Source organism: Pithys albifrons, chromosome 1 (assembly GCF_047495875.1).
Source record: "Pithys albifrons albifrons isolate INPA30051 chromosome 1, PitAlb_v1, whole genome shotgun sequence".
Taxonomy (NCBI): domain Eukaryota; kingdom Metazoa; phylum Chordata; class Aves; order Passeriformes; family Thamnophilidae; genus Pithys; species Pithys albifrons.
Genome location: NC_092458.1, coordinates 60,346,649 through 60,372,335, shown reverse-complemented (window position 1 = coordinate 60,372,335; position 25,687 = coordinate 60,346,649). Strand labels below are relative to the sequence as shown.

General features: G+C 39.6%; 1 protein-coding gene across 3 annotated transcripts in view; it reads right to left on the bottom strand.

Moving 5' to 3' along the window:
• WDFY2 (WD repeat and FYVE domain containing 2) overlaps positions 1-25,687 on the bottom strand; it is a 64,030-nt gene that overhangs the window by 21,796 nt on the left and 16,547 nt on the right. For 2 of the 3 annotated variants that reach the window (XR_011697467.1, XM_071551885.1), the window contains exons 2-3: positions 9,118-9,185; positions 3,570-3,643 (exon numbers count right to left, since the gene is read on the bottom strand). Coding sequence is in view for 2 of the 3 variants with exons in the window: in XM_071551885.1 (XP_071407986.1) it covers positions 3,570-3,643; positions 9,118-9,185 (142 nt within the window). In the remaining variant the exon portion in view is untranslated. Of the gene's footprint in view, positions 1-3,569; positions 3,644-9,117; positions 9,186-25,021; positions 25,144-25,687 lie in introns of all 3 variants that reach the window. The other variant, XM_071551894.1, reaches the window with a different exon arrangement.

Genomic DNA, 25,687 nt, shown 5'->3' with positions numbered 1-25,687 from the left:
ACCAGTACCTAGTTTCAAATTATTCAGAATCTTGACCATGGGGTCTAAGGAAGACCCATGCCTTTCCAGAGCTTCAGGTGGATGCCAACTGATCTATGCCAAAAGACAGAATTCTTCACTGAATCAATTCCTGAGAGTTAATAATCTTTATTAAATAGTTATGTGTTACCCATTCACAATCTAGTTCCCACTCTGAGGAGTTTAGAGTCTGTTCTCTGATAGATGATGCCATTTTGACATCACACTATGAACTTCCTTAAATGCTTGACTTTATCCTGTTAAAACAAGTGACTGATTGCATGCAACAACAGACCTGCTTCAGAAATGGCCGAGAATGAAGACTCTTAAATCTACTCTCACAGACCCTATATCTATATCTATTGAAAAAATCCCAAAACTCTATAAATAATGTCAGCATTTTCATTTTACAAACTACAAAAATAGGGAGAGGACAGAAGCTAACATGTTGTTTTCTTGAGGAGAAAAACACTAAACTTCCCACAGTGGCAGAGGGCAAAGATGTACATCAGCAGGTAAAGCCTGACTCAGTCTCAGGAATTCAAACCGCTGTTTGTGGCCAAACCTGTAGACAGCTGCAAGATCAGATGAGACGGAAGATGAATTTGTCTAATTAAGTGCCAAACCCAAGGAAGAATTCTGAGTGGGTTATTCTGGTGCTTTGTTGTCCTTGTGTTTCTTCTCAAAGTATGTATCAACTTTATATAGACAAAAGAACCATCAGCAAAAGAGATCAATTCAGCGTCAGCTACCTAAAATCTTAATCTTATTTCAATCTCCCCAGAAATGAGGGGAAAAATTTATGTCATTTTATAGCACTTTCTAGGGTAAGTAACATGGGTGTATCCAAAGGCAATTCACCTCTCCTCTACTGGCTGCAGAACCTAATGTTTAACTTTATCCTGGAGAACAGCTTTTAGATGGATGAAATGAGGTGAGGAATCTCATCTTGGCAGTGAAAATCTGTCTATTGCAAGCAAAAGACCTTCCCCCTCTGTCTCTTCTTGTGGTATCTTGACAATGTTTCTCTCCAGTTCAGAGCAAGGAATTTATGTCCATGATAAAATGTTTTGGCTTCCATAAGAGACCTCAAGCAATCCCTATGATGTCATTTCTTCTCAAAAAAAGATTTTCGAAGTGTAAAAAAAACTGATCAGAGAAACTTTTTTTTACATTAGGTACCACCACTCTTTGAGCAAGATGGTATACTGTGCTGCACAAACACCTGCACAGCCTCCATGTTGATAAGTTACAAAAGGTTAAAAACAATCTCTTCCTCTCTGTAGAAGCAAAAACTGTGACCCTGTTCCACAAAAAATGGTGGCTGTGCTGGAACTTCTTTCCATGACAATAGCATTGCTGCCTGTCCTTCTCAAAATGCACCATATGCTTATCTGAGGTGCCATGTTTATAAGCAAAATCCATACAGTTTACAAAAATTTCACACAGAATAAAAAGAGGCAGTTCCCCTTTCTTATCTCCACTTACATCTGAAAGTACTTCCTTGCACTGCAAAAAAAAGTTTGAGATTATGTGGCACTGTCATGAATATCAGCTCAGAGCCCTTTCCAGGAAATCCTTTCTTCCTACCCAAAGTGAAGATGCAGAATGATTTTCAGCTTTTTTCCCCTTTTTTTTTGTCTTTTTTTTTTGGCCCTGCATCCAGCATACACAAATGTGAAAGGCACTACAGAAGTGCTAATGTGAAGCAGTTGACTAATTCCCAAATATTTCCAGCTGCTCAAGTAAATTGTCTCTACGTTCCCTCTGAGGGCCACACAATTAAAAGTAAGGGTGCTAAGGTCACCTTGTTGCAGTAAGTTCTGTTATTTTGTGATCAGTGTGCCCTGCTTGGATGTTCCTGGGCTAAACAAATCTCACAGCTGTGCCCTTTCCTCCAGAAGCTGGTTGTAACCTCACTTTCAAGTATCCAAGGATTTTCTCTACAGTCCAGTATTGCTGGGATTTGAAAATGAGGCTTCCCTTGCTCTTCTTCCATTCGTAGCTCCACCACTTCTTGTAGCACATTACAGTTGTAGCTTGTCTTACAAGCCTTTGGTTTGCTACAGAGGGAAACATTTCATCCTTTGTGGAAGTTGGTGAAGTGCATTTTCTGCACAATCCCTCACCACACAACTGCCTGCAGCTACAGGGGACTAAATCAAGCAACACAGACAAGCCCTTCCCTCTTCCTATGTACTTGTATCCAGAAGACTGGGAAAACAAAAGCCCAGCTCAGCAACAAAAGAATCTGCCTTAGACATGGCAATATATACCTGAAAGTACCCAAAGTCACATGTCGGTTTTTCACCTGCATATCTCATTTATCTTCTTCAGCTTCAGAATGGAAAATATTTGACCCCATTCAAATTGAAGCATCCTCTGAGTCTTCAAGACAAAATGCCCCCAAGATAAAATACACATCTCCCATCATGCCAGAGTATTTAAATACCTTATTTACAGTTGCCTTCACATTCCTCAAAGGCCTGGTGAAAACAGAACTGCCTAGTAGGACTGGCAAATTGAGCTGTTTCAGGAAGTGGGAAGGAGAGAATTTCAGAGGTGCAGGGAATTCTCTGGCAGTTGTCCCATCTCTTAGATACAAAAGGAGAAATCTCCTACAGGCACACAAAAAAAATCTCTGCTACTAGCCATTAATAGCTTTATAGGTCAAAACCTTCACATCTTTGATAGTGCTTACAGGCAACAGCTAAAAGGGTCACACACCCTTTCCCAAATGCCATACTGGCTTTAGTGCAGACAGTTGCCCTTAGGCCAAACTGAAAACACTCAGTTATAAAGCCAATAAGGCAGAGACAACAGCAATAAAAATTTGAAATGGTGGTAAAATGATCTTAAACTGGAAGAGGAGTCTATTGATGAAGCACAGGTGAAAAATACCTCTGACACATAAATCGTCCACAAAGTGATAGAGATTTTTACTCATCATCTCACAAGAAAAATCCAGTTAACAAGGTCAACTGCTACCCTCTGTCAGATCTAAGAGACACACTCTTCTTTCAAATACGCTACTTATTTCCACACATATATAGCTCAGATGTTAACAAACCAAATCTCTCAGCCAACAGCACTGTCATTTAGGAGTAACACCTCTGAAGGGAGAGGAAAACAAAATCTGAACTCTAAAGTTTGGAAAAAGCAGAGATATATAGAGCAGAAATCCACCTTTTGCCTCTTCGAAGATGATTTATCCTCCACTTAATTGCTGCTTTCAGAAAACTATGGTATGGTGTGATTAAAAAGGCCCTTAAATTTAATAAAATAAAAGCTGTTTTTCTGTGTTATTTTTAAAGACATATGCAAATTAAAACAGCTTGTGGAGTTGCCTAATAAATATTGTAAACCCTACTCAATCTCCTTGTGGCAGTTGGAATACAACTTCTAATAATCTGCCGTTACATTACAGATTCGGTTCTACTGCAGTAAAAAGTCTGTCTCCCAAACACTAGCAAAAATATCCTCACCACAACATCACACACATACTTCTTGAAAGGGAAGCATTTCAACTAGAAATCTTTGGATGTACTTACTGAGATTGTACCATTGTCTAGACCTATGGACAGCCTTCTGGTTTCCGGGTTAAAAGACATGCATGAACATGGAGCTGAAAAAAATGAACATGTTGATGAAGTTAACAAAACTGTGACTCTCATTTTCTTGAAGTTCTGGAAAGCCTAAAACTAGCTAACATACTTTATGATGCTGTTTGGCATTTTGTCCCTTCCCATAGACAAGCATTAAAATAAAAGTGTTTTTGCAATTCATTCAACCCTATCCTATTAGGACATGGAACAATAGCTATTTCTTGCTCCAGTTCCTTCTTTTCCTTACCAGTTATCTGGAAACAGACATTTGGTACAAAAGTAGTGATGGTGTTTTGATTTAACAAGCACCTGACATTTCAGTATAAATCTGAGAGATTAATTAGCTGAATACTTTGTTTTTTTATATTTGCCTGAACTTTACCAACAATAAAACAAAAGACGATACTGTGTCAGAGACCTGCATCCTACACCTGCAGTAGGAAAGCTCCCCGGTAGGAGTCAACATATCAGCTGTTATTAAGGACTGAGTCCAACTGTCTCCTCATTCAGTTGCATCACAGACAGTGCTATGACAGTATCACATACTATGGCCAAAATAAAAGTTTGTATCTAACACTAGCCATTGCTTGATTGCATTGATATTACTGAAATAAACATCAGGATACATTCCTTAATTTCATACAGTCATAGTATGGTCCTTCAAGGATTAGCAGGGTTTGCATTAAGAGTAAAATCAGAATTTTCTTGCAAGAAGTCAAGAGCTATGCTTGGTTTAATTAAGAAATTGTGATGTTACACTCAGAAAGCAGGAAAAGCTTCTACTGCTCAACATAGCAGCATGCAGCTGGGAGTCCTGCTGTCCCAACACAAACCTTCAGGAATTATTTTTCAGGAGCAATTGCCAACTGAAGCTAGGATCAAGCATTCTTGTTCCTTTGACAATGGTAAGAGTGTTTTTTAAACCATATTTTTGTGACAGAGTACAGTCAGATGCACTTCTGGTTCTGCTTTTTTCTCCCTCTCGGTTTCTACTCTCCGTTGTCATTACTTTTGTGTTTTTGTTACTAACAAGCTTGGAGTCCTTTCTTTTGCAGTACTGTAATCTAGTGCATTCTCAATTTGTGTAATGTCACACTTGGGACTAAACCATCCATAGCTTAGCAAATCTTATTGATAGCTTACTTGGCAGCAAATCTACATGAAGAAGAGAAGAGTCAATGTCGACTGCTTAATAAAACTTGTTCTACCTTCAGTATTGAATCCCCCTTGAAACATTTCCTGAAGGACAACTAACCATAAGCAGAAAGCCTACTAGATCCACATCCAGGCAGGCACCTCAGCTTATTTCTGTTGTGGAAGGGTTGACAATTAAACCAAAGAAAATGCTTCAGCTCAAAGAAACTGACATAAAGGAAACAATTAAATCAGGCCTAGTGTGTGTGTGTGTGTGTGGCTCAGCTTTGCAAACGAAGATTTGGGAAGGGCTCTCCCCACGTGGGTGTGCCCTTCCAGCCTGCGCAGTGGATTTTTTAGGTGAGGCACAGCGTGTGCAGAACTGGCCCCACCGTTTAAGTCCTGAGGTTCATCTGCCACGGCTGAGGGAGCTTGGACAGTGACAGTGAAGTCCTCAGGACTAGAATCTACAGCACCTGGCATTTCCCAGGAGGTCTCCCATCCAAGTACTAATGCGGGGCTGACCCTGCTTAGCTTCCGAGATCTGACGGGATCGGATGTCAGGGAGGCATTTAACTGCCTATCAGGCCTAGTAACAATGACAAAATTGTTCCTTTCTGTACTTCTCCCTCAGAAAGGGCACACTTGAATCATCCCTTTGGATGGTGGTGCACTATTATGGTGAAGCTTCTAGGTCTGCAGCAGAACAAGACAGTTGTATGAAAAATGGACAGGGAAAAAAACCCAATTCTAAGCAGAATAAACATCAAGTAATTTTAAGGGCACTTAAATACAGAAGAGATATATTCTATATATCAGCTTTTAAATGCTAGATGCTGTGCACACACTGAAAGAGCTACTAGTAACTCTGAAGGTAATGAATAAGAAATGAATAAGAAAAAGTCTCAGGTAAATTAGCTATTTGACATATGCTTTTCTTAAACACCTGGGATGCAAAAAGTGCAAGCAATTACTTGACACAAACTGATTACAAAAGAAGTAACTTCTAAATTCCAGACCTGTGTGTACACAGTCATAGTAATGTAAAGATACTTGTTTTGCTATAATCCTTTTCCTAAGGGAATTTTTCAGTAAGGTGCTCTTAGAAAAATTACTGTGTCAGCACTAAAATTACATCCACACTAGTTCCACTAATGTAGTTAAGTTGATGTCCATTGCAACAAGACAGCAGCAGCTTATACTTTAGTGAAAATAAGATGACATTCAGATACTTAAGCTCATTAAAAAGAGAGGAAGAAATGAAAATAAAGATGATGAAAAAAATAAAAATAAAACAAAACAAAAAATTAAATCTTAAGCTTCTGAGATATTTAAGACCCTTTAAAAATAATAGCTAGAAAAAAATAACAGCACTCTGAAGGCTCTCTACTTCAGTACCTAGCTATGATTTGGATTTCAAAATGGAAAAAGATTGATCTGAACTATTATAGAGGGCAAACAGGATATTCCTGATGAAGAAGTCTGGCTGTAGTCTTATCTTAAATACAGGGAAAATACACACTGATTTTTGCTCTTGGAAAATAAATTATGGAGGAAAAACCCTATTACATACTTCATGCTCACAATAGTGTGTCACCTCTATTAGAGGCTGACAGAAGTAAAAGAGAAATAAAACTTTGTACCTGCAGTTTTAGGGTCTTTAGGCACCTTTCAAGTGCCTAAAGTGACACAGTTTAAGACCAAAAGAGCATGTTTTGCCTTGCAGTTTTTTAGTCTCCTGTTCAAAGCAAAGTGTTAGCTATGAAAACTACTGTAAGACAGGTAGTGTATTATCTGCCTCAAAGACTGGATTCTCCATTGTTCCTCACTACAATAAATCCTTTACTCTATTCCACATCTGTAAGAGGGCTTTTTTGTTGGGTTTGGGTCTTTTTTGGAGGTTTTTTTATTTTTACTTGACTCTTGACTACAATTCCTTTGCCTTTCATGAGTTTGTGTCTTCTAAGTTGTTTCTTTGTCTCCTGTTCAGAACCTGCTCAGAAGCCATAAACCTAACCCCGCGTAACCAAGAGGACACATCTAACCATGAGGAGGGTTAACATGCTCATCAGAGATCTGTTGTTAATCAGCTGTCAAGACAACACTGGTGTGAAGAAAATGTGTCAGTGAGTTTTCCAGCTTACCTACTTTGCCCTACTAATGATATAAGAGTGTGTATGACACCCAGCACTCTTTTCTTTCTCATGGGCTAGAGATGATAATGAAAAATGCGGCCACTGTGTCATATAGAATTTTCTGACCACCGAAACACCTATAAGCAGGGCATAAAACTTAACAATTGGGGAAATTCCCTCCTCTAAAGAGCAGCAAGTGTCCCTGCTTGGAAGAGACCTATAATCTTGTTGTTTGTTTTTTTTCTTTTACAAGTATTTAATAGTTTTTGTGTTCAGAATGCACTGATCACCCTATTTGGGTGCAGAGCTTGATCAAAGCACATGCTAACTTGGCCCAACTCCTCATCTCCCAGAGAATCTAGGGCACAGACTCAGTTATTATGGCTACGTGATATCAAATAATAAAATAATTTAGGTCACACACCACCATAGTCAAAGTGACAAGTCATGTTAATGAAGTATTGGTATGTAGAACTGCCACTCACAACTTGCTATGCAGCACAAAGACAACATTATGTCACTACATTTTTACACAGAGAACCTTTGGGCAGTCATTGTTCTTTAAACACCAAAATGAAGTATGAACATAAAGCAGACCACCATCAAAAGGGTGATCCACACAGAAACAAACCAAATTATCATTTCCAGTCCAGTGCAGACTTGTGCTGATGCTGACTCAGAGCCATTCCTATGATATCCAAACTTAAAAGAATGGCTGATAATGTAATTGGCACTGATCCAGTTGTTAATTATGCCTGATCATTCTTGAAATTGGTGAATAACACAGCAGAATTTTAACACCTCGTGCGTTAAAAGCTTACCAGCCTTTAAAGTGAAGGAGCAGTGTCAATTGTTCAAATTTATGAAGGAGCTGTAAAATAGCCCCCCCCCCAGTGGATCTGGATCTACTCCATCATTTCCACTGAAGCTGTTATTACTGGCAATAACACAGCTTTGCTAAGACCAGAGGAGAACCTAAAGAGATTGTAAAATGCAAATTTATGAAAAAACACCACATGGAAAAAGAGAAGCATCAATGCCAAACTGCTAGAATAGCCACTTCATTACATTTTGACTGGGGAAAGTTGTCCTCTCAGGACATGTCAAGGGAACTCAGGCCACTGCTAGTGGTCATGACAGAGCTCCACAGACTGCCACATCATTAGCTAGATTCCAATAGTGCCTTATGTACAACTTGAGCAGAAAGTACCTTTGAGGACTGATATATTCTTATGAGCTAGTCCATCACCAAAGGCAAACACCATGACTGCTCTAGGGTCCCAAGTTGATGGTGTTGTGATACTAAAACTTATATCTAATAAATATTTTACCATCACAGACACAGATGACTCTTCTAAATCTATGTATCTTAACTTAAAATAATTCTTTCTCCAGACAGTACAAATACCTCGATGAGACTTGATATGTGCTTTCCAATCTGGATTTAAGGTCAGCTTTACAAACTTTTCAAAGACAGGCTAGCCCAGCATATCTGAAGCTGATTGAGAAGCATTAGCATAAACCTGCCTTTGGTGACCTACAAAGTTATATTCCTGCAATCAACACAGGTTTTATGGCAAACAGTATGAGCTATGATTTCTTCAAGCGTCTCTTGGAAAAGTGGACATTGATTTGCAATTTCTCTTAAAGTATGTACACTCTCTCTGGGAGATGAGACATACAGCATACCATAATGAAGGGATCCGTCAGGGAGATTTGGTTTTCCACATTTAATTGCAGAGGTAAAATGATTTTTCTTCTATACTGGAAGAGCTGCCTTCCCTGCTAGTATCCTCTCTATCATATTAGCTGCAACAGGATATTAAGTTCTTACCAAATAAAACCATTTATCATTGCACTCTAATGGACTGAGCACATGCAGTAGGAAGGGCAGAGTGATTTTTACTGGAGACTTACAAAGCTTTATGGACTCCATTAGGGGCAGAATGAGAGACTACATTTTGAACTCCCACATCATAAAATCTATGGTTGCATTAAATGCTCACCCCTTACTAACATGTCTGTGCCCTTTTGCTGCTGTAACCTCTGATGCCTCTCAGAAGCATTAGCATGTAACCTGGTAAAGCTTCACCAAACCCAAGAGGATTGTTCAAATAACATTTAATACAGAGAGGTAAGCTTGCAAATGATCATAGGTATGAAGCGTAAACAGAAAAGCCATTTTGCAAATACATGGTAGATACTGAACCTCTCCTTATACTTACATGGCATTGCATGGTATATACTGGGCCAGTACTGCCCACTGTCTCTCTTCAGCCAGACACGAACTGTTCTATAAAAGAAAAAACACAACATACATGTGAGGAAGAATGAAAAGGTAACCATGAATGAAACAAAGTGGTGACAAGGAATGTACCAAGACCTTCTTCAAAATGAAAGTATTTTGCTGAGCGGGAGAATAAACATGCAAACTCCTCCAGCAGCCTGATACATCAGACTCTGATCAAGTCTCATAAGGTGAGGAGGGTAGACCACTCCTTGGTTCCATATGGTATTCAACATCTTGGCTAAATGTATCACAACACTACATGGAAACTGCTATGGCTTTTTATTATTTGGCTTTAGAAGGACTTGAACATGACTGTTCATTCAATGCTTCATGTGAGGATTTGGGACACCACAGGTAGCCCAGGAAAGTATTCTTGTATCAGACTTCCAGTGGTCTGCAGAAGCCTTTCCCCCTGCACTCAGGGTAGGCCTTGGTCCATTCACTGTTTCATTATTCTACTTCAGGAAAACCTCTAAGAAAAGGAATGAGGTTCTGAGATTTTCAGCTTCTAATTACTAAGATTACATCCATTTGTGCCAACAAGGAGCTCTCCAGCTTCAGGACTTTCCTCTCTCCTCAGTGCACTCAGAGTGCTATCAGATGCCCATTGAGCATGAAGAAGCCAAACTCTTATCCTTCTCTGAAGAAGATGATTAAGGTGACAGGCAGCCTTGCAGTTCTCTGCCCCATCATTTTGGAGTTGCTGCCCTTGAATAGAGGCACCTAGACCAAACATAACTCTCCACAAACACACCAGGAGTTTCCTCTGTAATACAAGATCTTCCCAGTGTATCTCAGGATTACATTTGTTTTCTCACAATCATATTATTGTGTCAGCTCTCTGTCACTCAATTCATGCCCTTCAGACACTTAAGACATTTGTTGCTTGTTTCCTGAGCAGAGGACCTGGACTGATGTATTACCTGAGTGATTAAATACTTTTTATTTCAGTCCTTATTGTCATTTACTTGTTTTGGTCCGATCTCTGAAGCTTCTTTTCTAATTGAAGCTCTCTCTTCAGTTCATTGGTTAATTTCCTCACAGCATTTCTAGTAACAGCATCAACAGTTAAAGAAACAGGCAGCCAGTAACCTCCTGCTTGTTCCTGCATAGCCCAGTGTCACTTCAGTTACAGCCACCTGTTATCTGCTTTACTGTTCCTCTACTCTTTATCATATCCAATGTTAGCCAGTCAACTCTACATATAATACTGTATTCCATGCTTTACTGATTTACACCAAATGTATTAACTTTCTCTAGAAAATGTAGTTATCCAAGAGAGCATCATGTTAGCATAGCACAATAGATTTTGACTCATCACCCACTTCTAGTTAGTTTTTTCCACCAAACTTCGTATGCAATAGCAGATACAAGAGGGAATCTAAAAAACTATTGTTTCTATAACTTCTACTTGATAGTATTAAGGAAAAAGAAACAGTATAGGAAATGTAGAAATATAGCTTATTGAGAAGACTACATGGTCATTCCTAGTGTTACCTCATTTTCATGGAAAAGCAGATTGCAGCCCTTTTTAGTCGGTAAAAGTTCAGAACTCTAGAATAGAATAGAATAGAATAGAATAGAATAGAATAGAATAGAATAGAATAGAATAGAATAGGGGATTACAATACATACACAAATGTAATCTGAACAGTGATGTCATGCAATGTAATAAATCAGTTCAAGAACTAGTAACCTATCCTTCAAACTTCAAGCTAAAGGCTGCACAACCATGTATTCCTGGATTGCATATATTCCAAATCAGGTTTCTGCTCATCTTCCCCTGCACAAAACCACTCTTACAGTAAATAATTCACAGACCTTGTATATTGGGGCACTACACAAGATGAATCATTTCATAAATGTCTCATGCATACACTTTCACAAAGTATGTTGCTATAAAAACTAACGTTTCAACAGGCAAACAAGTCCAACAGTTAGAAAGCTCTCACAACTCGCTCAAAACATACAACATTCAGTACCATTACATCCTAAGTCTAATGGCCTTCTTGTGTAGAACACAGCAGCAGCTCTGAAGCAAAACCACCAATACGTTTTATAAGGGACAATTCACCAGCCAATAACAATGCTGTTGTATTTTTGATCGTGAGAGGGACAAATCCTCCTGTCATTTCTCCCTGTAGCCAACCATAGCTGTGATAAGTGGCACTCTGCATCCAACCTCTGCATGCAAGTCTGGGAAGATATCCAAAGCCACAGGTCTGTACTCAAGGTTTGGGTCCAAAACCTTTAGGCCCATCTTTACTAAGAAGCTGGTTACTGTAATTCTGGAAGTATATCAACCACTGCATTTCCCAAACAGATGGGCTCTTAGTAATGTGTTTATCCTCGACAAGGGAGGTTACAGTGGGAATGAATGAATATGCACAAAAAAATAATGGGATGAGTCACAGGGAGCCAAAATAACTCAATATGAGGGTGAGGAGGTGCACTAATATCCTATGAGAGACCCGTCTTTCTTGACTGTTCCAATCTACATATTTGAGTGCTATCAGTTTCAAAATCCCCAGGCTTTGACAATGTTGCCTCTCCTCTCTACTTTAAGGCTCTGGCAAATAAGAAATCCAGCACAAGATCTTACAGATAGTTCAGCTTGCTTGAAAAGGGCTATGTAGAAGAACAGATCTTTCATAAGCTGGAAGAAATAAAAATTAATTTTATTTGCAAAAATGGCAATCATTTGGAGCTTTTTAAACTGTATCCACTACAGCATTACTAATTAATTTGACAATTATGTCAATATTAAGACTTGTAGGTGAATGATACTGAAACAAATATTTCCTATTTAAGTAAAAAAAAAAATAAAAAACCCCAACAAATGGTGGAGGTTCCAAGTTAAGAGTGAAACTACTTTTATTAGTATAGACCTCCACTGTAGGTACACAGTATGCTCATTTCTTCATGTAGTCAAATATAATTCCATTCAATGACTAATTCCTGCAAAATGAGAAACAAAGCATTCCAAGAACAAAAATACTATGAAAATATGTCATCTAACTGTAAGGTGTGTGGAAGAGTACATAACCAGCAAGGTAACTCATTAGAGAAACACTCATCTCCCCAGTAAATAATTTTTTAAAAAGGAAAACAAAATACCTTGTAAACAACGTATTTTAAAATTAAGGACCATTACTATGCATATATTTAAAACAAACATTTAAAAGTTAAGCATTATAGTAGAATTCAATATCTATGTATAAGATGATGTAAAAGCGTAAAAATTCTTCTTTATGTCAGGAAATGATGACTCAATTTTTTTCTCTTAAGATCATTGGAATAGATAGAGCATTTTATTGAAAGAAGAAAAACTGATCTCAGTTCATTAATCTTTTCTAGGTAACTTTCTCTCAAAGCATATTTAAGTTAAAGAACAAACTGTACCAACTATTGAATTTGGGAGATGCCAAATTTTCTTGGAAGAGCACATCTTTTTTCAGCTGCAGCTGTGCACACTTCTTTAAAGAATACTACCCACTAGTTGAGAAACCCAGAGCTTTTGAAGCTTCTAAAGAATGAAAGGTAAAAAACATACATGAATGAAAATAAGGTTTTTTTATGGATATATAGCATGAAGAGTACTCGCTGCTTGCATGGTTACTGAACTTTAACTCAGAACCTATCCAGGTCTGGATCCATTCTTCAACTGCACTACAGTGGAGTGAGCATTACCATAGAAATGAGCTGTCCCTTCACTTTGTTGCTAGTGAATTGACTTGGAGAGATTTTTAGAACCTGTCAAATCGATGGATATTCTTGTAGTCTTTTCATAACAGAGATGATTTATTTTCAAATGAGACAGGCTATACAGAAGTAATTCTGCCACACAAAAGACAGGCTATGTCTTCATATATTAAGGGAATGTGAAAAATGTATATTTGAAAAGAATTGCTTCTCTCTGTTATGCTCAAGAGACTGTGTCTCAAGTCCAGGTGGCTGTGGATGTCCCAGCAGGTCTCAAGCACACTGCCAGGCTGTGCAGGAGGCAGGCTTCATCCGAGCGCCTGCTGCACACGGTGTCTACGTCAATGGCGACACATCCACCTTGGCATGGCAGCTCTGTGCTTCATCATCTACAGAAACTTAGTCACTGGTATCTCATGTCTGATAAAGACATTTTGCTCATATAAACACTAGTTTTTCCATTTAGGCTGTACTGTGCTCCATGGAAGTCTGCACAATGCTGCCAGGCTGGATGCAAGATTTCCTACTCTACCCTGGCCTGAGCAATCATCTCACAGATGGACAATTCAGTGTCACTTGGAGTGGTGGAGTTGAGTTTCCCTGAGTTACTTATAGGCAGGCCTATCGTCTTTTCTCCTTGGTCTCTTGCATCAAATAAAGGCAGAAGACAAACACTGGTGTTGTATACAGTACAGACACATTAATGTGTCTAAGCATTGTCCCAAGATGTTTGTATGTTGCAATACTGTGAACTCTGGTGCTGGGAGATTCATTACCTCAAGAAACAGGTTATCCCTACAACATTCCATTTCTCTGGAATATCCATAAACCTACCAGTTCCAGTTGTACAGTGAGAGTGAAGAAATATGATATATCAGTTTTCCATAACAGATCGTTCCTCTCCTGTTTGTAAATTTTTTCCTTTCTTACTTCCCTCTTTTTAAGCATTTCCCTTTGCTAAGATGCACTTCTGTAACATACTATCACCTTCATGACCCAGGCATACACCACCAGCTGTACAACAGAGCAGAGGTAAGCCTAAAAACATACAATGTACTATATTATTTGGTAGGTATTCTTGGGCTTCAGGAAAATGTTTTAAATGGCATTTTAACATACTCCTTATTGTTTATACCTTGGACCATGTATTGTGTGATTATTTTATCTCTTGTTTCATCGAGTGACCAAGACAGGTAAGCATCAAATTCAGCACAAGATCTGAAATTAGTTTCATTCTTATTTTAGTGAGCACAGAAATTACAGATGTAAAGAAAATTTCATCTGTCACTTTCTAAAGTTCTATCAGGCTTATCCAGAGACTCTGTGCACATTAGTGCTCCTTGGGAAAGGGTGGTATGCCAACAGTGCAGATGACATTACCTGGTTAAAAATAAAGACATTCCCTACTGTCCACAGTTCTAACCATAATCCATCCTCCTTATTAACATATCCTGGCCCCAAGAACTTTAAACTGCATGTCGTGTGTTCAATAAAACATTCCAGTTTTTGCCCCCAGAGTGGGATCGGTACTTTTTAGACTCTCACACTAAACTATTCTGGAAAATCCTTTAAGACATTTCTTCAGCTATTTAATTGACAGAAGAAAGGAAACCATATTAGGATAATACTATATCAGGGTTAGTGCAATCTGTGAGGTGTCAAGGCATACTTAATGGAGGATTAGCACATAATGTCACCATCAACATACTGAAAACTTCTTTAGTGTTCAAAAAGAAATTTAAAGACTCCACCTGTTCCTGAATATCCAGTATCAGACAATTCAGAGGTATTCAAAAGGTATGTCTCTCTAGAAACCAAATACCTGAATTGGTAACAGCAAAAGCTTTAGCTGATGTCATTAAATAAATATGGCAATAGTAGCAATTGAAGTCCCAGTATACCACTGACAGTTTTATTGCCTTTAGCAGAGACACATTGTCATTACAAGTAGGATAAGGAAAATTACTTAACAACTGCATTTAAATGCATTATACAGTCGTATAAATCTCCCAACTTCTCCAGGGACTTTTGTGAGCAAAAAATGTGAAAAGACTCTGACTCCCACCACTTAATGGCACAGATTGTTGCTGTGATTTTCTGAAAAATTAAAAGATCTTTCATGCTTAGTGGCAGCTCATGAACCACTGCTAGTGTACTGGAACCAATGATGAGGATTTCCATTTCTCCAATAAATTTGGAAAGAATATATATAAAAGTCAAAACCCAAACTGCTTTCTGAGCCAGCCTGTGTTTCAGGAAAAACAAAAAGAAACTTAACAGCAGAGAGCCAAAACCTCAGGCCCCAAGAGGACAGTCTAACAGTGCTCATCAAATGCCAATACTTCCATACCACCCACCAACCCCAAAGACCTGGGAAAATGCATGACTGTCTCTTAAGCTCACCCATACTAGTTCTCACAAAGCCCATCACACAACTATAATGGAGGGTTCTGCAGAAATCTGGCAATTTTGGGACACATTTCAGGTGTTACCTTCTTTTCACTTCTTTTGATGAACAAATGTGTTATTTAAACTGAACTAATCAAGCATTTACTCACTGGACTCTTTCTGAGACTATGAGACAGTGTATAGCTATGCAGCCACAATATAAAAAAATATTAAACTATTTAGAGAGCATGCAAAGGAGGGCCATGAAGATGGTGAAGGGCACTGAGGGGAAGCCACATGAGGAGTAGCTGAGGTCATTGGTCTGTTCAGCCTGGAGATGAGGAGACTGAGGGGAGACCTTATTGCAGTTACAGCTTTCCTGTAAAGCGAAGAGGAGAAGCAGACACTGATCTCTTCTCTGTGGTGACCAGTGACAGGACCCTAGCAAATGGTATGAAGCTCTGTCACGACAAGTTTAGGTTAGATATTAGGAAAACGTTCTTCACTGGAACAGGCTCCTCAGGGAAGTCATCATGGCACTGAGCCTGCTGGAGTTCAAAAAGCATTTGGGCAATGCTTTCAGACACATGGTGTAATTCTTGGGGTTATTCTGCGCAGGATCAGGAGTTTGACTCAATCCTTCTCAGTCCCTTCCAACTCAGGATATTCTATGATTCTGTGACCACTGTAGAGCTCATCTGGGTTCATTCATATTAAAAAAGGGCAGGTTCAGTTTCTAAAATTAAGTGGAAGAGCTACAAGTTCAAGAAAGGGGAAAATGTGTTGGGAAAATACCAAAGAGTTCTGAAGAATGGACTTTATTTCAGGGCTGTTTTAGAGAGGTTCTCTCTTAGCAGCAACAACATAAAGGAATTTCTAGAAGATACAATATCCTCATTGTAATCTTGGACTATAACTCATCATTGGGCTTCCTATAAAAAAAGCCTTTTGAGCAATAATTGCATTCTTTACTCTATATGTCTCAAGCCCTGCAACAAAACCATAGGAGCAGTAAGATCTGACTTCAGTAGGGACCTGGACATATTCAAAATGCTGCTGCCATTGTTGCCAGTCCAGCAACCCTCATGCACAAAGCTCAGAAGCATCAGAGATACATGATCACTACAAGAAAGGCAAAGCAAGCAAGAGGGGCACACAGTTCCAGATGTGAACAGCACAAGGAACATACCAAAAACCCACATGAAGGCAGCTGGATCTGGAAGCAGTAGCTCAGGCCCCAGCTGCGAGGGAAGAAGGATTCTCATGAGCACTTGAACATTCAAGTGCACTGTCAATCCCACCCAGTGATCCAAAACATCACTTGATTTTATATATGTCCAGGCTAGCAGAAAAAATTTCAGGTGAGGTTCATCACTATGTCCATTATGCCTATGATAATGACCTACACAGCACTTGTCAGACATAGAGTAATAAAAATTCAGACATCTCATTTCTCTTTTTGCCACACAACAACCAGAGGCAGAATTTACAGTGCCCACCTAATGCTGAAGAGAGACCGCAGGAGCAATTCCGCAGTCTGGTGCAAAGAGAAGGGGTGAAATGCACAAAGGGAGGTACCTCATGGCCTTTCTTTAACCATCATCTGGTGCCAACAAAGCTGATTTTTGCTACCCTTAACAATTCTCCTTATTAAATCTAAATAGTCTTACTTACTCTTTATAATTGGCCTCTGTGAATGTCTCTTGACTCATCCATTCTCAGAGTCACTAAAAAAGTTCCTTGCCAAAGACCCTAGCAAGGCCCTGGATCCTACAAATATTAAAGAATACATGCTATATACAATTTTTGATCATTAATAATCTCATTTTGAGCTAATATCTCCAGAGTGTTGTGCAAACTAAGCTCAGACGTTAATGATCTTGCAGAGCACTGTATTAGTTCTTTTCTGCTTAGTAGAAATACAGCGGAAACTGTGGGAAAATGCTAAAATGCACCTCGGAGGGCAATGCTGGCAAGCAGCAGACCTGACCAACTTCACACATGAGAGATTTGCTGCTGGAGTTTTAAAATTATGCGTTTTCTCTGTGCCGGGTTTTAGTTCAGAAAGTTTCTGTATCCTTCCTTGCATTGTTTTTCAGTCCTTCTCCTGTCTTCCCTGAAGGCTTTTGTTCCCTGATGAGTCACCACGTGCTGTTAAGACCGGCATTGTCTCTCCCCAGGACCCAGGGGGTTATCTCACCCATCTATCCCCAATCCCTGGTTTTCTGTTGGCTTTGATCCTCCCATTTTCCCATTTGCTATCCAAGCACAGAAGTCACTTCCCCTTCTGGAGCCCTTGCCCAATCCTTTCCCAGTTCCAGCACCTTCCCCTCAGGACCCCATATAAGCTGCATGATTTCACAATGAACACATTTCGCCACTCGCCCCTGGAGTGAACAGAAGTCTCTGTCTCTGCGCTCCCTGGCTCCAGAGGACAGGCAGAAACCATCATTTCCCCCCACTCAACGTCGTGTAGGAAACATCTCAGAATGAAGCTCAGTGCAAAGGTAGAACAGGGAAGAAACTCAAAGCTTGAAATACTATACATTTATCACCTATCTTTCTAAATAAAACATTGCACAAAACACAATGCCCAGCACACAGGCAGATGGACTGAAAGGCAGGGTGTTTTCACACAAAGCTTACTAAACATTCTAACTCAAACTATGTTTTATGTTTCACCATTTAATTCATGCTGCTTTAACTAAATAAAAATGGATATTGCATAGTAGGGAAAATGTCAAAGTTTTGGTAGGTTATATGCAGCTAGAGAATTGCATGGGTTTGTCAGGGGAAAACTGTTACAACACCGCTTTATTTAACACAGTTTTGGTTCACATAGAAGGCTTTTTGGGTATTTCGTGGGATGTGACTAGAAAACAAAGATTCATAGGAGACAATCTCAGGAGAAATACATTTTTATGACTAAAAAAAAGGAAAGATAGTGACATGACAGCTTTACTACTCAGCTGTGAAACTGTTTCCACCCATTTTTCAGCTTTCTGGACTGAAATGAAGGAGCAATGCAGTTGAGTGATGTTTCCAGTTACCTGAGCACACATGCCTGGGAGTAGTGCAAGTTCTGCTGTTCAGGCACTGGACCAAAACCAGATTCTGACCAGTTTCCACTGCAGAAAGTTAGGACAACTAAAGAGAGACCCAAAAAACAAACCAGAAGGCACAACCACCAAAAAATACTGTGTTACCTTGAGGTTGCTAGACAAAGGTTCAGAGAGTCAAGCTGTCTCAGGTCTTCAGCAGCTCTACAAAAGTAGTGCTCATCGTGTATCATATGAAGCAGTGTAGTGACTACACCATATTCCAGCAAAAATGCTGTAGGGAAGCTACTTTTTTTCTGCAGTTAAATGAAGGGCTGGAATTCTCAGTGAGCATCAGTCTACAGCTTTGAAAAGTATTAAACAATGAGTGTTATATCACATTGGGACTTTTTTCAAGCAGTTTCAAAATTAACTCCCTCATTAAGAACTGCGTACCAGTCTTCCTTACAGAGGTTTGCTGTGACAAAATGATCTTCACCTCCATCTTATCCACAGACCTCCTCCACTCACGCCCCACTAAATGACTTCCCTTCCAGAACAGATGCAGCTTCGATGCTGCTTGTACTGGTCAATTCCCATTTGCAGTCAGAAAGCATAAACACACAACCTTTTAAAGGTAATTGCATTGGATGATTTAATTATTGCAATCCAATTACTTTCACCTCCTTCCAACATTCAAATGTTTCAGTAATGGAAGTTATTAGAAAAGTCCTCATTGGATTAAAATGCAGGCCTGCTATGCTATAAGTGACTCAGTGGAACCATGTTAAAAGTACCTAGCCAATCCAGAACTTGCAAGAAAGCAACTCTCCTGCTCCCCTCTAAACTGTCCAGGTAGCAAAGGTGAAGAACTAAAACCTACTACATCACTGTCCTGCTTCCAGTTGCCTGGTAGGAATATCTGTCCAGCTGAACAAAAGACTTTTTCTTTTCCCAAAGCTGCTGTTGGCTCTCAACCAAGTTAGTGATAGTTTTTAGGTTATGCATGCTTCACTCTGCATAAGAATGAATGCATTTCTCAACCAATAAAAAAGTAAATTTGTGCTTTTGAATCTATTATGTGAAAGCTGAACATACCAATTTTCAATATACATACCACCAGAATGGTGTTTCTAATAGATTATATTCATAAAGACGTTAATTTACAGAAAAAGACTGATCCCAAACACTAAATTAAGTCATACCCTTAGCCCTTAATTTATTTTTCATATAAATGTTTTCCTCAGTTAACTATCCATCTAGTAAATTACGCCTTTACTGCAAAGGAAGGAACCCACATTTCCACATCTATAGGTTGATGCCCTCTGTCAGCATTTTAACTTCTGGATGTAAGTCATTTGCATCATCCATTGCAAAAGCTTAAATTAAATCATTAATGACTTCACTGCTTCTTGGAGGATATTCAGTGTATAAAACCAAGTATAACCATTCATTGCAGATATTTCAGAATCCTGGAGTAAGGAAAATAGGTTCCTAGATAGAAAGAGACAAGAGCATCCACAACCTCTAAAAGTGTTATTTTGCTTTGACAGTGTATGTACAATTCAGTCAGAAAGCTCCCAGCATTTAATTCATACAACACAAAGTTGAAGGGAAAACCAGTGTTTCTTGGATTTTAAGAAGAGCGTCAATCATGTATATCCCAATGCAAATGAACTCTTTTTTGAAGCAAGCAGCTGTTAAGCTCCAACATCCACACATTTCCCATAAAGTCATTATTTCACAATGTGTACACTTATTTCTGTTGCTATATGAACTTTCACTTTAATTAATTGTTTCTATGGTTTTGTTCTTTGTGAAAAAAAAACAAAAGAAAACAAAAAACTCTGGTTTTTGCTGGATAATTTTCTTCACAGTAGCTGGTATGGAGCTGTGATCTTGACTTGTGTTGAAAACAATGTTGATAATCTAGAAATGTTTACTCTGAGTAGCGCTTACACAGAACCAAGGCCTTTTCTGCCTCTCACTTCATCCCACCAATGAGGGGGCTTCGAATGCATGAGAAGAGGGGAGGGAACACAGACAGGACAGCTGACCCCAAGTGACCAAAGGAATATTCCAAGCTATGTGGTGTCATGATCAGCATATAAAGCTGGGGGAAGAAGAAGGAAAGGGGGGATGTTTGGAGTCCTCCTAAGTAACTGTTACTTGTGATGGGGGCCTGCTCTCCTCCAGATGGGTGAACACTGCCTGCTGATGGGAAGTGGTGAATTAATTCCCTGTTTTTCTTTGCTTGTGTGCATGTCCTTTGCTTTATCTATTAAAGTACCTTTATCTCAATCCATGAGTTTTCTCACTTTTACTCTTCCCATCCCACTGAGGGGTGGGGACTGAGTGAGTGGCTGCTTGGTGCCTAGTTGCTGCCTGGAGTTAAAGCATGACAAAAAACAAAACCCAACACCCATACCTACACTGCATAAGTAAATTCCTTAGTCAATAAATAGGAAAATCAGCTGCAGGTACTGAAAGCTTACTGAAACACCCTCTATAAAAAGAGACAGACTTTTGTCTTTTAAATGCTGCTGAACAATTATGGGACTGTTTTCTCAGAGACAACAAACATGTCTACTTGGAATGTATTTGTGTGCTCTGTGCCACATCAAGATGCCTCTAGAAATGCTCTCCTTGAGGCACCAAGGACTTTCTGCAGAGGAATCTCATTTCCAGTTCCTCCAGATGAACTTTAACAATGATTCATGGGTGATAAAATGTTCCCTCAGCTTTTTTGCTCCTTGCTGCTTGCCTCTCAGGACAGCCTCAGAGATATTTTCACTGTCCTCAAACAAACACAACTCATACATGTTTTGTTGTAGTAGGTGAGGCAAGAAGCCACTCTGCTGCTCTGACCCAGCAGGACAACCTCAGATGGGGAGTCACAGTACTCTCTGGGAAGGAAACCAGCAAGGCCAACAGCTTTAGTGCCAGCAAAAAGGGACGAAAAAAGCCAGGCAAAGCTATGCAAACCCAACCCTGTCCTGAAAACTATAACTAATAAACCAGGGAATCCTATTGAAATAATAGTAAATATTTGAAGAGTAACAATCTGGAGACTAAGCTAGTAACAAGAGGAAGATTTGTACTGTTTCCTGTTTGGAGAGGGTAACTTGGTGTTAAACCAAGAAAACTACACATCAGCTTTCTTTAAGTAATGTTTTTACAGTGGCCTGAGTTACCTGCAGAGAAGTTGCATGCACATGAACACCACTTGTTCTACACCACTTCATTTAGAGATCACAGAATCACAGAATGGTTTGGGTTGGAAGAGACCATAAAGAACATCTAGTTCTAACCCTCCACTAAACCAGGCTGCTCAGGGCCCAATCCAACTTGGCCCAAAACACTGCCAGGGATGGGGCATTCACATCTGAAGATGTTGCCTTCCAGCAAAGACTATTAATTAACATGGGCACTGTGGGGGTGACAGTGGGTCTGCGGATCCTCTAATGTCTGAGGTAAGTGATGAGGAAATTGATCTTGAAGAGTTCAAGGTGTATCCTTGAAAGAAAAGCAGTTTGGAGTGCACCCTTAAGGAGAAGCGAGTCACCTGAAGAATGTAAGAGACCTTGCAGCCAGTGAAATGTTTCCATCTATGCTTACCAGAACTGAATAGCCAATTATATGATGACACGCTGTATACAAGAGTAGATAAAAGTGAAGTTGTAACTAAAAATAAAGCTCTTAGCTCTAAGTTCTTAGCTCTTAGTTCTTAGCTCCTTGTCCTGCTGCTGCTTGAACCTGTTTCAACCTCTTCTGCCCACCATAACTACATCACCCCCCCTTACCCCTACAAGGCATAAGGTGTCTAAAGTAATGACTTCGGGCTATTCAAGAGCCACTGTAAGCAGAGGATGGTAGCAGATTGAAGCAGACTAGATCTATTGCTGACCCTGGCAGAGGACACCAGATTTTAGATGGTCATACCAGGCACAAGACAGCTAGAGACAACCTACTGGACAAGTAAATACTTTAGCTATTAGTTAAAGCAAAAAATTTGCTCACATCTGCCAGGGAAAAAGATGAGCTGATATGGAGTAAAGGTAGTAAATAAGGGAAGGGTCCTTTTGGATCACATGGCTTTGCAAGCTCAGCATTGCCTGAAAAATTAAATCAGGTTTGTAATTCTGGCTCAACTACTTAAAGGCCAGACAGGATTGCTTCTTACAGTGAGGGGAGGAACGGCTTTCCTTATACACTGTTAAGGTGCTATGCAAAAAGACTGAGATGGTATGTCCAGCTACCTCAAGCCATGAGATACATGTCCCACAAACTAAACCCCAGTCTGCTGTTTTCAAAATCCATGTATGTTATGCTGGGTCAAGTAGTTCCTCCTCCCACTGACCTGTTCTGGTATCTGAGACATGCTGAAAACATACAGGTGGAATGACCTGACAGTTCAGTAAATCTCTTCCACATGTCGTATCTAACAGAAGTAAATTGTGTTCTCAAACACACAGAGTGAGCTTTGGAAGGATGTATGCAATTTGTGAGCAGTTATCAAGAAATGTAAATTATTAACAATCTGCAGCAGATTAAGCAGTTTACTTAATTCAGATATGTCCCAACTACTGAGGATCTGGGGGGAGGCAGTGCAGATGGAGGGCAGCATTTTAATAACTTACTAAGAGGTCAGGGTCAGGTAACAATATTTATGACTAATTTTTATTCCATTTGGAAAGTAATAATAGACCGACCTGTCTGTGGACAGAATTGGGCCCCGAAAACAGGTCAGCTGGACAGTTTGCTCTGAATAACACAAGCTATTTCTAAGTTTACAAGAAAGAACAGTTATGACCTTGAACACTGCAGTGAATAAATAAGTTGCTTTGGAAATGCATATTTTGATCATCTGAACTGCACAGAAGAAATAAATGCAAGCTAACAAAGGCAGCTAAAAATGTAACAACCAGATCATTCCACAAATACATCTCTTCCCTGTGGCACTGTACTTTTAAAATACTTGCTTCACTCATTCAAGTCTGAAAGATCAAGGTTTGTGTTTGCTTTTCCTACTATTTTTCCCCCCAGAGCATTTAATGGTTTTGTTTCATCAACTTTTGAAAGGAAAACATTCCTGTAAAAGGAAACAAAAGTTCATGGTATGGCAGTTACATACTAATTAAGAATCCACTGAATGCTAAGGATCTATGTCCTAACTTTTCCAGTGGTCAACTAGTAACCTCTACTTTAGAACATAGTAACCAAAAAAGACAGTCCAGTAGCCTGCTTCAAAATCATGCACTTAAAAGCTTTAGAGACATTTTTCTGTACTCTGATCAGCTCTCCCTGTCATTCCACACTGTCTCTTCCTCTGGCATCCTTAATTTTTATGCACATTTCAACCATGCTATTCCTCTACCCAGAATTTTGGTTCCAACACTCGTTCAGCAAGAGCTGATAGCAATTTCAAAGTCCTGCTAGACTTGGCCTTTTACAATTACTCATGCTATTGTCAAGAATCTAAGTTTCAGATGTGTATGTGTGGGGGGGAAAGGTGTAGATACTCTCTTTGCATGCCAGTTCTTCTGTTTTCAGGAATGTCTGTTAACCAGCAGGTACCAGACTACCAAGGTCACCTCTCCTTGGCAGTAGTGAGTCTTCTGCATTTGCAGCCCCTCAGGCAACTGCAGAGGTAGCCCACAAAGCTGTTCTTCCTCACCAAGTCAATTGCAGCTTTGAAGTAGTGAGGCAAAAGCAAATATTGCCCTTCCCTTCAGCCCACTGCAAAGGCAAGAAACTTTTCCCATTTGATCTCCATTTCTCTACTGCTTGTAGCATCCTAGCTGACTCTCCGATGCCTGGGAGGCGTCAGATATTCACTGTCTCTCAATTACTCAAAACAATTCAATGCATTTTTACAATATTTAAACAGGTTAACAAAATGTTGTAACACACCAGGAATTACTATGGACTGCTGCTGGACCACATTGGATACTTCAGGTTTTCAGAAGGCAACACCTGGCAGATAAGACAGTTAAACACACCAAATGCCTTTTACATCACCAGTGCACAACATGTTTTCTACAATTTCTAGTGTCAGTGATTCTCCTGATCCAAGCTGCCCCATTTCACTTTCATATCAGATGACTGTTGGATATCAGTATTTAACAGCATTCAGCATTAGACAAGGATATGCAGCTGTTCCCAGTTCATGCAGGAAGGAGACAGCTTGCCTTTTTTGAATTCCAAATTGATAAAGAGAGTCACTGAAATAATTAATAAGCAGGAAGGTGTGAAAATGGGAGACTGAGTTGAGAGAGTTGTGTTAGAGGCAAAACATGAATGGGAAGTATAAGCAGTAGAGAGCAGGTTATAAAGCACAAACGATACAAAGCCTGCAGTAATGATGTCAGTGAAGATGCCTGAGACAAGAGAACTGAAACAGCATAGTGTTTTGGTAATAACAGTCTATCCAAATGGAAGTAACAGGCTGAAGACAAATCCTTCAAACCCCAACACTCTCCTGTCACCCCAACTACTGTGGTATTAGGGCAGCTTTGTGCACATGCATCGTCCTTCACCAGAAGTAAGGGAGAAGTCCAGCTCCACACTTTGCATCTATGAAGCAGCCTGGTGATAAAAGTGGTAATGAAAACCCTTACAGCTGCACTTGACAGCTGAGCAGTTCCCTGAATGTAGCATGGAAAGTATTTCCCACATCAAGGCTTCTCCAGACAGTACACTTGCCCTTACCTTCATACCTCACAGATATAAAGTTCTTGCTCTGCTACTTGGGACATTAAATCCATTCTTTTTCTCTTAAGACACGGGAACTGTTTTTGGCATTTCAGACAACAAAGATCCTTTATCTATCTCTGTGAAATAAGCAGAGAAAAATAAACATTTGAAAAAGGAAGTTATGACCAATGCAGGCTATCTGAATTCAGTGTCAAGTGATCTTTTTCCAACTGCATACTGCAACATTTTTACATTGTTTCAGGAAGAGAAAAAGCTCCACTTCAGTTAGCTTCCTCTGCAGTGCTCAGCTCTGGCTCTTAACAAATTCCTGCTCTCTTTTCTTCCCCAGCTTGAGTCAAGTTACTACTGGGTCTCAAGAATAAAACATTTTTCTGTTCAAAGCAGCTTAGCTCTTTTATAAACAAACACACAGAACCAAACGATCTGTTTAGGAAGCACTTACAAAATAGGAATATTAGTCAAACATAAAAACCATGTGTTTAAGATGCTTCTAAAGAAATCCTAGACACACAGAGAAAGCAGTGCCATGATCCAGTTCCACGACAGACTTAAGGACAGTGATACCAAACACTAGCGGGTCTTAGGTAAACGCACAGGTCTGGGAGTACTGCCTCTACTAAAGAGGTAGGTACTAAAAAAACATTACTCTCATTAAACACC